A 15,644-nucleotide genomic window follows, 5' to 3' on the forward strand; every position below is an offset into this window, starting at 1 on the left:
AGTGTCACCTCCCTAGGAAGCCCTATCCTGATGCAAGTCTGGGCCATGCTCCACCTAGAGCTCATCCACCCCACCCTGAGATCGGCCCAGCTTCCCAACTTCAGCACCACAAGGACAGATGAGAGTTATCCCACCCGGAGCACGAAGTGCAGCTTGTAGCAGGCACTCAGAGAATGTCTCACGAACAGTTCAGGCGATACTATGAGTCTCCAGACTCTGGAGCCTGAGACCAGGAGGCTCCGTAGACTCTGCGGGTGCATGCGGGGCGGGGGTCTCTGGTTTCTCTCCAGCAAGGCTTTGGCTGCAGGCGAGGGCACAGAGGAAAGAGGCAGGTGTTGTGGCTTCAGGGAGAGGGGAAAGCTCTTCTGCTGCCCGCACCCCCAGCTCTGCCACTTGCTGCCCTTCAGTGCCTGTCTGCCCCACCCCAGGGCTCTGGAACAGACTCTGACTTCCCAACTGCCAGTTTGCCTCGGCCCTGCCTCTCCTCACAAGATGCTCTGCTGACGTGCTGAGACACCCAGGTCCAAAATAGAACCTTATCACCCCTGCCCGCCCTGCTCTGCCGTCAGCAACACTTCTCCCATCTTCCTCCTGGGACCCCCTCCTTAATGTTCCACTTCCTCCCCCTCCCACCACTCCCCGATACCAGGCTGCCCTCCCCAGAGCCACCCCAGGCCCTAGTGAAGTGCCCTGGTCTGTCCTCCTGCCCCCTCCAGGCACTGCCTAGCCTGAGCCACACTGGGGTTCCGCTGGGTTATATCCAGAGCCTCTACTCACTGTGGCCCCCTTAGGAGATGGGGGCTTTGCCCAGGCAATTGGACTGGGGTGGCCAGTGTTCCCAGAGGGACACAGACCAGAGGCAGCGGGTCTGTGGGGGAGAGAGAGGTAGGGGATCGGACAGGGACAGAGACACAAGCCCTGAGGCCAAGCGACAGATAGGAGGGGGGCCGCCCGTCCTGCTCATGGCCCCGTGGGGCTTTCCCCTGTGATGAGACCTAGTTTGTGCTTAATCTGCCTCCAGCTGGTTTCCATGACTTGTGATCAGGACCCAGGTCCCCACTTCAGGCCTGATTCTGGAAAGTAGACCAGCCTTATAATCTCCCCTGCACCTCCCCCACACCCCTAGGCAGAATGCCTCCTTCCACACCAACCTCATCTTGCTCTCACCCATGTCACCCCTCCAGGGACTTCCACAGCTCCAACTTCAGCTGCTGGTCTGACATGACCCCTGGACCCTCCCCACAGATGCCCACAGCTTTCTGCTTCCATACTGCAAGGAGGTGCCCTGCAGTGGACAGGGGTCATCTACCAGCTCAGTGCTTGTCCACATTCCCAAAGCACTGTTTCCCATGGGGAGTAACTTCTTTCAGACTGTGTGTGGCTCTGGTGCGGTTAGTTCCTAGTAACCAACCCTACAGAGACTTAGGGGCTCAGACCTCTTCTACACAGCAGGCAGCGGGCACTTGCCAGCCAGCTAGACCACCTCCCCCAGACTGTTTCGTGAGTGAGTAAATCTAAGGGAAGAGGGAACTCTGGAGGCTATCCATCCCAGGGCTGGCATCAGATCAAAGAGTTCCAGATAGGAGACGGTTGCTGTGCTCCCAGCTCCATGGCTCTCCTGTGGGCCCCATCTGCTTGCAAACCCATCCTCCAACCTCCCACCAATGCTGTGCATCCCCAATATCCAGCTAATCAACTACCTTAGGTCTAAGTTGGCCATGACCGCGTGATACACTGAACTGCAGCTGACTCTGCCCACCTTCAGCACTTTCAATCCTCAGTCCCCTTCAGGGTATATTATCCCACAGGCATGAGGATGACCACCATCTTGGTCTTATGTCCACCATGTCTTGAGCCAGGTTTCTCATGACCAAAGAATGGCTGAGAGTGTCCTGGTTTTCAGAGTCCCCTACCTCATCTCCAAGATTTCCCTGTCCGGGTCCTCTACCTCCAGGCTTCCTGGCCCTTGTCCACTGCACCTTGACCTCTGCTTTGACTTTTCCTCCTGTTCATTCTGCACCAGTCTGGCTCCCAAGCTGCCCTGCCCAGTGGTGTGGCTCTATCCTACACACCCGCCACAGGGCTCAGGCATCAAACCAGCCTGTCTCCTACTGTGGCCTCTAAGTGAGTGATGTGTCTCTAACCTTCACACCTGCCATAGGGCTCAGGCATCAAACCAGCCTGTCTCCTACTGTGGCCTCTAAGCGATATTCCTGTCTCCCTGGGGAAGCCGAGGGCCACCCAGTCTGCCAGGTGTGTATCCAGTTCTGCTTCCACCTCATACTAATCACATACAAAAAATGTTTCAAACAATGGTGATAACTTTTCTTCATTTCATGCTAATTTACAAACTTATCATTGGGCCTATGGAAGAAACAACTTTTAGAAACTCAAGAATCACTGTCAAGAAATTCAATCTTTGTCTTAGGCCATATAGGAAAGTGAAAGAAAGTGAAAGTGAAGTCGCTCATTCGTGTCTGACTCTTTGCAACCGCATGGACTGTAGCCTACCAGGCATCTCCATCCAGGGGATTTTCCAGGCAAGAGCACCGGAGTGGGTTGCCATTTCCTTCTCCAATAGGAAACTAAGAAGGTTCTTATAGTCTTCAAATAGTTACTGATTTTGCTTGCTTGATTTCTACAGTGTCTACTCACACTGTCGAGCCCTTTTGTGCATCCAAGGACACCATCAACAGAGTAAAAGGCAACCCATGGAATGGAAGAAAATATGTGCAAATCACATATTTAATAAGGAATTCACATCTGGAATATATAAAGAAATCCTAAAACTGAACAAAAACACAACCCAATTTAAAAAACGGAGGATACAGGAATGAAAATTTCTTTTTAAAAAATAAATTTATTTTCATTGAAGAATAATTAATTTACAATATTGTGATTTTTTTGGCCATACATCGACATGAATCAGCCAACAAGCACATGAAAAAAATGTGCAATGTCACTAATCAATAGGGAAATGCAGATCAAGACCACAAGGAGATACCATGTCACATCCATTAGGATGGCTTGTTGTTGTTGTTGTTTAGTTGCTCAGTAGTGTCCAACTCTTTGTGACTCCATGGACTGCAGCACATCAGTCTTTCCTGTCCTTTACCATCTCCCGGAGCTTACTCAAACTCATGTCCATCAAATCAGTGATGTCATCCAACCATCTCATCCTCTGTAGTCCCCTTCTCCCCATGCCTTCAATCTTTCCCAGCATCACGGTCTTTTCTGATGAGTCAATTCTTTTCATCAGGTGGCCGAAGTATTGGAGCTTCAGCTTCTGATCCAACTCTCATAACCATACATGACTACTGGAAAAACCATATCTTTGACTACATGGACCTTTGTCAGCAATAATGTCTTTGCTTATTAATACACTGGATACGTTGGTCGCAGCTTTTCTTCCAAGGAGAAAAAGTCTACTATCCAAAAAACCCAGAAAACAAGTGTTGATAAGGATGTAGAAAAACTGGAGAAATTGGAACTCTTGTGTATTCTTAGTATGAATGCAAAGTGGTAGAACTGCTGTGGAAAATAGTATGATGGTTCCTCAGAAAACTAAACAGAGAATTACCATTTAATCCAGTTATTCTACTTCCGGATATTTACCAAAAAGAATTGAAAGCAGGACCTCAAACAGATCTTTGTATGCCCCTGTTCCTAGCAGCATTGCTCACAATAGCCAAAAGATGAAAACAACCCAAATCAATGTCCATCAATGGATAAATAAACAAAATGTGTTATACACATAGAACTAAGTATTTGTCCATAAAAGGGATGAAATTCTGACACGTTCTACAACATGATATACCTTGAAGGTATTTTAATTGAAATAAGCCAGCTACAAAAAAGACAAATATTGTACAATTTCCACTTATATGAGCAATGGGCAAATTCACAAAGACAGAAAGTAGATTAGAGATTAACATGGGCTGGGGTTGAGGGAATGGAGAGTTATTGTTTAATGGATACAGAGATTCAGTTTGGGATCAAGAGAAACCTGGAGACAGACAGTGGTGATGGTTGCATATACTTAATGACATATACTAATGCCAATAAACTTGGATGGCATTATCAACGCAATGGACATGAGTTTGAGCAAACTCTAGGAGACAGTGAAGGGCAGGGAGGCCTGGCATGCTGCAGTCTATGGGGTTGCAGAGTTGGACATGACTAAGTGACAGAAAAACAAAAACGTCAAATAAACTGCATGCTTCATAATAGCTAAAATGCTGTTTTATATTATGTTTCACCACAATTAAAAACATTTTTTAAAATAAAAACACGTTAATGAGCATCACAGAAAGCCCTGTCCCTATAATGTCATTCCACCCAGGCCTTGCTTTCAGCAGAAACGAGACTTACTTTGAGAGGCCCAATCCCAAAGACACAGTTTCTGTTAAGCCTTTAAGGAGACCTCTGCTTTTTTACGTACCTACATACTCCATTAAAAAAAAAATTTCATTTATTTGATTACACTGGGTCTTAGCTGTGGCACAATGGATCTTTGATCTTTGTTGTAGCATGAAGGATCTTTAGTCATTGTATGCAAACTCTTAGTTGTGGCATGTGGGTTCTAGTTACCACACCAGGGAATGGAATCCGGGCCCCCTGCATTGGAGTGCAGAGTCTTAGCCACTGGACAACCAGGGAAGTCCTTACCTAATTCATTTAAGAACATGCTTGGTTTCACGTTCAGAAAACTCAAAATGGAGAAAACAAATAAGGGTTCCTTTGTTAAAGTGAAATAAGTTAGCAATTGCTGGTCCTGATCCAGTAGCTAAGTGGTATACGGGTCGGCATCTTTGGCAGGACACTGCCAGGAACTCTATTCATCACAGAAAGAAGGAGGAAAGGGAGTACGTTGTGGTTCTCCTTCTTCTTTTTTTTTTTTTTTTTTTTACCCAAGAGAAATTTATTTTCTCATAGTTTTGGAAGCTAGAAGTCAGATCAGGATGCCAGCACACTTGGGTTCTATGAAGACTTCCCGGTTTGCAGAGAAAGTACTGTGTGCTCAGATGACCTCTTGGTGTTCATGTGGTAAGGAGAAAGAAAGCTCTCTGATGTCTCTTCTTTTTTAAACTTTTATTTTGTATTGGGGAACAGCTGATTAACAATGTTGTGATAGGTTCAGATGAACAGCAAAGGGACTCAGCCAAACAAATACATATACCCAGTCTCTCCCAAAACTCCCCTCCCCTCCAGGCCTGTGCTTTTCCTTTTTATCACAAAATCAGATTTCTCAGAAGCCCAACCTGCCTCCACGCGCAGCACCCCCCCCCCAACCCCAACCATCCCTGCCAGACTTCCCCTATGTCTCTGCCAGCTCTGATCTCACCATCACCAATGACTGCCAGGGAGGCCTAAAAAGTCAGCACTTTAGCCCTTCCATCCTTGCAGACAGCCAGGGGAAAACAGTTGGGAAGTGCAAGCCACCCATGGAACTATACCCACTTGTCCATCCCCCCTTTCCCAACCACCATCATTCCTACTGTGGCTGTTGTCTTGGGGGTCTCTCCCAGACCCCCTTAGCTGCCTCAACTGTGTGCCTGACACAGGCCTGACAGGAGCAGAGCTCAGTGGAGAGGCTGCTGCTGCTGCAGCTGCTGCTAAGTCGCTTCAGTCGTGTCCGACTCTGTGCGACCCCATAGACGGCAGCCCACCAGGCTCTGCCGCTGGGATTCTCCAGGCAAGAACACTGGAGTGGGTTGTCATTTCCTTCTCCAATGTATGAAAGTGAAAAGTGAAAGTGAGGTAGCTCAGTCGTGTCCGACTCTTTGCGACCCCATGGACGGCAGCCCACTCGGCTCCTCCATCCATGGCATTTGCCAGGCAAGAGTACTGGAGTGGGGTGCCATTGCCTTCTACCCAGCTTCATGTCTGAGCAAGAGAATCAGGCAGGTTGATTCCAATTTTGGTCCCGGTTTCCTGGCTGTGTGACCTTGTGCAACTGTGAATCTTTTGGTAAAATGGAAATCCTAGGACCTGTCTCACTCTTAAGACACAGTATATAATATGCACCCCAAAAGTGCTCATCTATTTATACCTTATAAATATAAACAAATCTGGGAGTCTCTACGTGCCAAGCACTGAGGTAAGTGAACGAGGCTAGGTTTCCACACATCCTCTGAGGGCAAACTTATCCAGTTCAGTCTAATTGGATGTTTGACAAATGCCTAATTAAATGGCAGGGGCAAAATGAAGTAATGGGTAATTAGATGGGAAGTTCAGCTGACCTGCACAAGAGGAGGGCCAGAACACAGACGATGTTAGGGCAAAGAGTCAGGCTGCCTCGGGGTGAATCCTGGTTGTTACTCACATGGTGAATCCTGCCATGTGACCTGTGCCTCAGTTTCCACATTTTCAAAGCGTTATTTGAGGATTAGTTGAATTACTGTGTGTCAAGAATTTAAAACAGTGTCAGGTCCACAGAAAGGGCTTTTATGTGTTTTCTTTAACTATTACCTGCTGCTGCTGCTAAGTCGCTTCAGTCGTGTCAAACTCTGTGCGACCCCATAGACAGCAGCCTACCAGGCTCCCCCGTCCCTGGGATTCTCCAGGCAAGAACACTGCAGTGGGTTGCCATTTCCTACTTTGTTCCAAAGACAAGACCGGTACTTGGGAAACAGATGGAGTGAACCAGAACGGCCTAAGACTGAATCCCGGCTCTGGTTGAAGCCAATAGGAAGCTTCATGCGGAAGGGCCACTAGGGCTCGGTTAGGAATTCTGTGGATTGGTGGAGATGTGGAAAAGAGCCCCCATGAAGTGGGGGATGGCACGGTAAAGTCTTGGTGGGTAGGGAGGAGTGAGAAAGATGAGGGGCAGTGAGGACAGCAGAGACTGAGGAGTGTTGGGCGGAGGCTGGGGCCTGTTGGCCCTGTGCTAGAGCCTTAGACAGCCAGTTTCCCTAGTCCTGACCCTAACTCTAAGCCCTCTCCTGACTTCCAGTATCCCAGGGCCCCACCTACTCCTCGGGCCTGCGGCGGAGTAATCGCTCCCCGTGGGCGGTGCAACCATTGGCCTCAGTCCGCCCACCCTGTGTCAGCAGTGTCCACTTCAGAGGCGGGCATCCAGAGGGGTCCTGTGGTGGCGCAAAGAGCGCCAGTTCTCGAGAATGCGAGGTGACTTCAGGACAAACCTAACGAAGGGCCGGGGTCTGTTCGACAGTGCTCACAAGCATGCCCAACGGTCACTAGCCACTGGCCCCGCCCCTCGTTGCCCTGCAACCTGTGGGGCGTAACCCTGCGCACGCGCAGGGCTAAGGGGCGGAGTACGTGTCTTGGCTAGCGCAGTGCACGTGCGGATTGGCGGGGGGGCGGGGCGAGACGGTGGGCGGGCTCCACAGTGATTAGCATAATAAATCGCGCGGTGACTGCGAGATACAGCAAGGGTGGGGCGAGGTGCGCAGAGTGGCGGGAGGCGGTGCGCGGCGGCGGGCGGGTCCCGCGGTGATAAGCATGGTGGAGCGCGCGGTGATTGGTGAGAAACCTCTGTGGGCGGGGCAAGGCGCGCGGATTGGCGGGAGATGGCGCGCGGCAGGGGGCGGGGCCGTGGCGTGCGGAGAGGTGAGTGGGGTCTTGCTTCCCTGGACCTCGTGGAGGCGGGGTGGGCTAGCTCTCTTGGTGTCCACACGTGGCGGCGGGTTAAGCGGCATCTCGCGAGAGAAGTCTGAGCAGGGGCTTTGCTGTATCCCCCAAGACGGCCCCAGGGTGCGGGCTGGGGCCGTGGTCTGGGGCTTCAGACCGAGAGGCTCCTTTGAGATTGCTGCCAGAGTACTGCCACTGCTCTGCACTTTGGGGCAGAAAGTTAATTCAGATACAATCCCGGCCCAGTATCTGTTCGATAGGGACAGAATTCAAGCCACTTATAGCTGTAAAAAAACGCGGTGGGGGTAGATACCGGTTTTTTAGTATCACATACTATTTAGCCCATTACATGCGAACTATTTATCATCCCTTCACGTCTGTATAGACTGAGCTCTACCACGTATTGATTTTGGGACCTGCTGTGGATTTGACGTTCTTGGCACATCTCACTCAGGCTCGGGGCTGCTTTTGAAAAGTGGGCTTAAATGCTGCTACCTCTGGTCTCCTAGAGCGCTTATTCTACTCAGAGGAGGCAGACAATAAGCTTAAAAGGTATTGTTTGTTGAAAGGTAAATGCTATAAAAACAGTAAACACTGGAGGAGTAGACCTGTCAGGGGAGGGATGCAGGTGGAGAAGGTTTGAGCACACCTGACGCAGAGGCGGCAGTGGACCATACTTGTATGGGAGGGAGGAGAGCAGTTCTCCTGGTTGGGAAGCGGGGGCAAGAGGGCAGGACCAGGGGGCCAGATCTCATAGGCCACTGTAGGAACCTGGGGTTTTATTCCATGAAACAGGGGACGTTTGGAGGGTTTTGAGCAGAGGAGTGACTGACGTATGTTTTGTTATTTAATCATAAGCTAATTATTTTATGGTAGGCTTGTATAGTAATAAGGCTGTCTTCACGCCCTGAAATGGGGCAGGTGCCAGGGAGCTGGATGGGGGCAGATCCCCTCATGTGGGGCATGTGGAGTTTGAAGCCCTGATAGTCATCCAGGTAGATGTGTGGAGCAGGCAGTGGACACTTGAGCTGGGTTTCGAGAGCTCTAGATAGGAGATGCATTCCCTTACTTGCTCCATCTCCCTTTTTGGATGCAGGTTCCTGGGTGAGACATTGGTAGCCAACACAGTAAGTTCCAGGTGCTGTTCTTGCCGTCTGTTGTGCATGTGGGCTGGGGTTGCAGGATTGCATTTGTGTTTTCACAGGGACCACCTCCTCCTTGGCTTGAACACATCGAGCAGGGCCATGTTTTCTGAGCAGGCTGCCCAGAGGGCCCACACTCTGCTGTCCCCGCCATCAGCCAGCAATGCCACTTTTGCCCGGGTGCCTGTGGTAACTTACACCAACTCCTCGCAGCCCTTCCGGCTGGGAGAGCGCAGCTTTAGCCGCCAGTATGCCCACATTTATGCCACCCGTCTCATCCAGATGAGGCCCTTCCTGGTGAGCCGGGCGCAGCAGTCCTGGGGTAAGTGATGAGGTTGCGGAAATGCTTTCGGGTTTGCTGGGTATGTATTTCCTGCCCCTTGGGGTCGTCTGTCTTTCCTAATCAAGTGACCTGGACAGTGCAGACCTTTTTCTTTCTTCCCGGTTCTTCCTTGTTGATCTCTCCTGCTTTAAGTTATTCCCGGTGAAGCAGGACTCCCACCCTCCCCAACCCACCCCACATTCAACTTTCGAACGATGCTGCATCGCCCCGTTCTTAATATTTATGAGTGCCTTCCGGGACTTCCCTGCTGGTCCAGTGGTTAAGACTCCATGCTTCCAATGCAGGAGGCATGGGTTCGATCCCTGGTAGAGGAACTGGAATCCCACATGCCACATGGTGAGAGAGGGGTGGGGTGGGGGGGAAGAGTGGCTTTCCATGTAGTTTTGAATTAATCTGTTATGCCTCTAAACAGAAACTTTGTAGGTAACATTGTGTCTTTTTTTATTGCCTTCCTCCCACCCCCAACTGCCACCTGGCACCAGGCATGCTGGGTGGTCTCAGCCCAGGTTGCACATTGGAAGCACTTGAAAAGCTTTGTAAAGCTCTGGCTCCCAGGTCCGTTCTGTCCCATCAGGTTAGCTGGGTTGTGTGCGTGTGTGCTAAGTGACTTTAGTCGTGTCTGACTTTGTGTGACCCTATGGACTGTAGCCCACCAGGCTCCTCTGTCCATGGGATTTTCCAGGCAAGAATACTGGAGTGGGTTGCCATTTCCTACTCCAGGGGATCTTCCTGACCCAGGGATCGAACCCACATCTCCTGCATTGATAGGCAGATTCTTTACCACTGCACCACCTGGGAAGCTCTGGTTTTATTAATATTATAGGCAGTCCGGAGAATATGTGACCCAGTCTCCTAGCTACATCATCATATTAAAGATGTTTTCCGTTTTCTTTACTTCAGGCAGAAGTATCATTAACCTTTTCTCCGCCACATAAGAAGGGTCTCCTTTCTCTGGCCTTTCTCTCGCTTTCCTTGACGTCCTCAAAGACATTCTCCTCGAGCCCAAGATCAATGTCACCTTGTAACCTGCTGTGGTACCAGGTCTCTCTTCTCACAAAGCTGCCCAGTAACAGGAAACAGCCATTTTATTCTGCTCACAGAGTAGGGCCAGAAATTCAGACTGAGGCGCATGATAAGTGGGGCCTTGACTGGATGGTGGACAGTGGGGCAGCATCCCTCACTCACCACGTGGCTTCTCCATGTGGCCAGGCTTCCTCCCCAGAGCTCAGCCCCTGGCAGAGTTTGTCTCTACTCACAAGTTCCTTGAATACCTCAAGCCCTTTCTTGCCATCAGCTCTCCCTGCGTCTGGCATGCTCCAGCCCCAGGCTTCCTTCACGACCTCAGTTTAAATGTCCTGTGCCTCGAGAGGCTGCCTGGGCCAGCAGGGCCTTCTCGGCATCTGCTGCCTGCGCTCCCGTCTGCTCGTGGCACCTGTGCCAGCAGTGGACCCCTCATCTCCTGCTGTTGCCTCTGCTTCTGCACCGGAAGCTCAGTGGGAGCAAGGATGGGCCTTCGGGCTCACTCTCGGTGCTGGAGCCTGGCCTGGTGCCCACAGGCTGGAATGGACGGAAGTCCTCCCGTCAGCACAGGGGTGTACAGTTCTGCCTGGTGCTCAGACATACCTGTTGGATCTCGGCTGTGTAGCCTTGGGCATGTTACTTAATCTCTCTGTGCCTCAGTTTCCTCAGCCAGGTAGTGTGTGATAATATCTCCAGTGATGTGTTGTCAGGGGTAGAAGAGCTCCAGGCTCAGGGCTGGGCACAGCTCCCTGGGGCTCAGTGGACATCACGGCTTTGAGATCTGTTGTTCCCATCGGTGTCTGGCATTCTATCTAGAATGGTGGCATCATGCTGCCCTCCCTACCTTACTCTGAATTACTCTCCTTTACTCCCCAGGGTGTAGATCTGTGGAATGTTATTGGTTAGGGTTAGGGCAAGAAGGGAGAAGGCAATGGCACCCCACTCCAGTACTCTTGCCTGGAAAATCCCATGGATGGAGGAGCCTGGTAGGCTGCAGTCCATCGGGTCTTGAAGAGTTGGACACGACTGAGCGACTTCACTTTCACTTTTCACTTTCATGCATTGGAGAAGGAAATGGCAACTCACTCCAGTGTTCTTGCCTGGAGAATCCCAGGGACGGGGGAGCCTGGTGGCTGCCGTCTCTGGGGTCGCACAGAATCGGACACGACTGAAGCAACTTAGCAGCAGCAGCAGCAGCAGGGCGAGAAGGGCTTGTGCTGGAGAACCCAGCTAAAGAAAGGGCTGGTCCCAAGTCCACATCATCCCATAACGCTGTTAGCGTTTTCTCCAGGCTTAGGGTCTAAGTCCTAACAAACTCTCAGGCCTTCGGGGACTGGCTCCTCCCTCTTGCCCACTCAAGTGACCCCTGCATTCCATGGCTCTCCCACGCCTGTCTTGCTCCTCATCCCTGACGCTTCCTGTGTGTTCTCTCTGGGATCTCAGGAGCTCAGAGTGAACAGGGCTGTCTGACTTTACAAAGAACAGAACGGGGTGGATGGGTATATGAAGTTTGAATTTAGGGTATCTCTTTTCAGAAGACAAGGCACTTGTGGGGTTGATAAAAGAATCTAAACTCGCAAAGGAAATTACAGTGTTGTCCAGGCAGGGCTGTGTTGAGACTTGGCATACCTCTTTCTAAAAATCAGTGTTATACTTTAGGTATAAGTGAGGGAACTCTGTATTAGCATCCCATGGCTGCTGTCATAAACAACAAGGCCAAAACTGTGTGCCTTCAAACAGCAGAAATGTATTCCCTTCCAGCTCTGGAGGCCAGAGGTCCGAAATCCAGGTGTCGGCAGCACCACGCTCCCTCTGATCCTTCTATGCCCCTTCTAGCCTCTGGTGACTGACCTCGCACTGCCGGCCTGTGGCCACATCTGTCTGGTCTCTGCCCCTGCACCATCTTCATGCTGCCTTCTCTGCCTGTCTGCCTCTCCTGCAAGGACACCTGGCATCCAGAGTCCCTCTGTCCTCCTGGGGCCGATCCTTTAGGTCCAGGGGGTCCTTGCATTTGATGTTCTCTCCCTCTTGGTGGAGACCAGGGCCCCAGGGCCACAGTGCTCAGTGAGGACTGGGCTAGTGCTTCATGGGGCAGGGGAGGGCCACCTGGTCTCTGAGCACATTATCTTTGTGTCCCAGGCAGTGGAGTCCTACTGAAGAAGCTGTGTGAACTGCAGCCTGGGGAGAAGTGCTGTGTGGTGGGGACCCTCTTCAAGGCCATGCCACTCCAGCCCTCCATCCTACGGGAGGTCAGCGAAGAGGTAAGGCCAGCTGGCTCACACATGCCATCCCCAGAACAATGTTCCCATCCCAGAGGGCACGATGGGGCTACCTGCCTTGGATCCAGAGAATCAGGGCTGGGTCTCTGCCCATGGGGTTGCTGGCTGCAGGGCCATCTCACTGATCCAGCACCAGAGCCTTGCTGAGCCCTGGCCTCATACCACTGCCATCTTTGAATTCCAGCACAACCTGCTCCCCCAGCCTCCTCGGAGCAAATATATCCACCCAGATGATGAACTGATCTTGGAAGATGAATTGCAGCGTATCAAACTGGAGGGCACCATCGATGTGTCAAAGCTGGTCACAGGTGGGGAGTAGGGAGGGGGTGGCCTGTGCATCTGGGTGCTGGCTCACACTCGCATTCCCGGAGCAATGAGTTTGGGTTCAGGGAGAGGGTTAGACTATGGTAGTGTGTTTGGTGGTAGCCTCTTGGAGGCTCCTCACAGACCTGATCCTGCTCCTCCCCAGGAACGGTCCTGGCTGTGCTGGGCTCTGTGGGAGATGATGGAAAGTTCCTGGTGGAGGACCACTGCTTTGCAGGGCTTGCCCCTCAGAAGCCTACACGCCCCCTCGACACAGACAGGTGAGGAGCAGAGGCCCAGGGTCTGGGCAGTGGTCCAGGGGAGTCACAGTCGCTGCCTCTATCCCCCCTGCTTCCTTGTGATGGTGAGGAGCCCCACCAGTAGCTCCAAGCAGCCCTCTTGGGAGACCCCCTTGCTTTCCCAGCATCCAAGAGGACCCCGAATTCTCTGGCAGGTTTGTGCTGCTGGTGTCTGGTCTGGGCCTGGGTGGAGGCGGGGGCGAGAGCCTGCTGGGCACCCAGCTGCTGGTGGACGTGGTGACGGGGCAGCTTGGGGATGAAGGGGAGCAGTGCAGTGCCGCCCACGTCTCCCGGGTCATCCTTGCCGGGAACCTTCTCAGCCACAACACACAGAGCAGAGACTCCATCAACAAGGTATGGCGCCTACCTGCCTGCATTCAAGCCACTCTTTCCCCACGGAGGGTTGGGAATGGGGTCTTGCAGGTCTTATGACCCAGGAATCTCTGGTGCTTGGGGACCCAGCCTCGTTCTCAAACCTCCCTCCTGAGGGCAGTGTGGGGACACAGGCCCAGAACTCTTACTGTCCCTCCATAAGTCAGGCTTTGCTCTGCTGTGAGCCTCCTGGCAGGGGCTCTGGGTGTCCCTTTGATCTAAGTCTCCCTTGAGACCTGACAGCCTGCGTATGGACTTCTACTCCCAGGCCAAGTACTTGACCAAGAAGACCCAGGCCGCCAGCGTGGAGGCCGTCAAGATGCTGGACGAAATCCTCCTGCAGCTGAGCGTGAGTGAGCTGGGCCAGGCCGGCGCCTGGGACCCGGAGTCTCTGGCGGTGCAGTTGGGCACTGAAAGGCGGGCAGGGGGAGTGCACTCCAGCAGGGTGGCTGTGGAGGGCGCTGGGCCTCACAGGCTCCCCTGCCCCTGTGCCCTCCAGGCCTCCGTGCCCGTGGATGTGATGCCAGGCGAATTTGACCCAACAAACTACACGCTCCCCCAGCAGCCCCTGCACCCTTGCATGTTCCCTCTGGCCACTGCCTACTCCACGCTCCAGCTGGTCACCAACCCCTACCAGGCCACCATCGATGGAGTCAGGTAGCCCCACTCCAGCCTGATCCCTGGCCTTTTGCCTTGGTGACACCAAGAGGGAAGGTTGGGGCCCAGGGGTGCAAGAAAGCCCACCTGGGATCGGGCTCTTTTTCAAGGGGGGCTTGGGAACCTGCTATGAGGGCGCCGGGCCAGCAGCTGTGGGACGAGCACAGATGGTGGCCCCTGCAGAGTGGGGTCAGCCGAGCCTTGACTTGCAGATTCCTGGGGACGTCAGGACAGAACGTGAGTGACATCTTCCGATACAGCAGCATGGAGGACCACTTGGAGATCCTGGAGTGGACGCTGCAAGTCCGGCACATCAGCCCCACAGCCCCTGACACCCTAGGTAACGGGGCTTGCTTAGACACGTGAGGTGGGAGCAAAGGGTTGGGGAAGACCAAAGGGGCTCCACTGATGCTCAGAGGGTTCCCAGCATGGATTTGCACCCACTAGCCTTGCTGTGACCTGTCTGAGGAAAAGCCCCAAAGCCTGACCTTTGTTTGGGGAGCTACTCTGGAGTCTTTATCTCTGTTTATGGCCAAGGCCCTGCTTAGGGCTGAAGGCTGTGGGAGCATATTGGGAGCCTGAGCCAGTCAAGAGTCCTGCCCCCTGCCCCCTGCCCACCAAGAAGGACAGAGGCAGCAGCAGCACAACACTGCCCTGCCTCTGGGGTCACGTGGCCAAGTCTGGAGGGGTTTTTGTTGTGACAGCTGCAGGGTCTTGTGTGTGAGATGGCGCCCCACGTCCTACATGGGACAGCCCTATCCCTAACGTGCAGATGTCTCCTGTGTGAGGCTGAGAAGTCCCACTCTCAACTGTACCTCGTCCTCCTCCAGGTTGCTACCCTTTCTATAAAAACGACCCATTTATCTTTCCGGAGTGCCCTCACGTCTACTTTTGTGGCAATACCCCCAGCTTTGGCTCCAAAATCATCCAAGGTAAGTTTTGTCTTCTGGGGGCCCCAGGCCTAGGCTGTCATGAGGGACATGCTCTCAGCTGGGGCCAAGGCTCACAGAGAAGGCCTGTGTTGGGGTGTCCAGGCCCCCGTGGGGTGGACAGGCCAGGCTCTGCAAGGGCTGAAACTGTCCTTGCCCAGAGCTCATCCTGCTCAGTGTGGCTCTAGCTTTGACCTGTACGGTGTTCTTGGCCCTTTTCATTTCTGGTCTCAAGGAGCTTCTGTGGTCAGCGCTCCATGGTGCTGATGGCAGGGGGTGGGGGAGGGCTCCTGTTTACCTCTCGTGACTTCCCTTTGAGACAGGGCTCACACAGAACCTAAGATGGGCTCCCACCTGGCTTCTTTGCAGGCCCCGAAGACCAGACAGTGTTGTTGGTGGCTGTCCCAGACTTCAGCACCACCCAGACCGCCTGTCTCGTGAACCTGCGCAGCCTGGCCTGCCAGCCCATCAGCTTCTCAGGCTTTGGGGCAGAGGACGAGGACCTGGGAGGCCTGGGTCTGGGTCCCTGACTCACAAAGGCAGCCTTGTCCAGAGCAGCCCTGGCCATTCTTTCCCCGTGGCGTCAGCACCATGACAGCTTTGGCTCTATAAATAAAGCCTAACTGTTTACTGGTGTTGAGCTGGGCAGTTCCCTGTGTGGGACTGTGGAAGGAGCCTCCCTACTCCTCCCCTCTCCCGGCTGGTCA

General features: G+C 52.8%; 1 protein-coding gene across 1 annotated transcript; it reads left to right on the forward strand.

The window, feature by feature from the left end:
• The first annotated feature begins 7,557 nt into the window (after positions 1–7,557).
• POLD2 (DNA polymerase delta 2, accessory subunit) lies at positions 7,558–15,497 on the forward strand. Its single transcript, XM_068972863.1, has 12 exons — positions 7,558–7,572; positions 7,979–8,145; positions 8,798–9,057; positions 12,238–12,359; positions 12,562–12,685; positions 12,847–12,961; positions 13,135–13,333; positions 13,620–13,700; positions 13,851–14,008; positions 14,221–14,348; positions 14,839–14,940; positions 15,307–15,497. The coding sequence occupies exons 3-12, from the start codon at positions 8,838–8,840 to the stop codon at positions 15,465–15,467; spliced, it is 1,410 nt and encodes a 469-aa protein (XP_068828964.1). The 5' UTR covers positions 7,558–7,572; positions 7,979–8,145; positions 8,798–8,837; the 3' UTR covers positions 15,468–15,497.
• Positions 15,498–15,644: the final 147 nt, after the last annotated feature.

This window comes from Capricornis sumatraensis, chromosome 5, assembly GCF_032405125.1.
Source record: "Capricornis sumatraensis isolate serow.1 chromosome 5, serow.2, whole genome shotgun sequence".
Classification (NCBI taxonomy): Eukaryota; Metazoa; Chordata; class Mammalia; order Artiodactyla; family Bovidae; genus Capricornis; species Capricornis sumatraensis.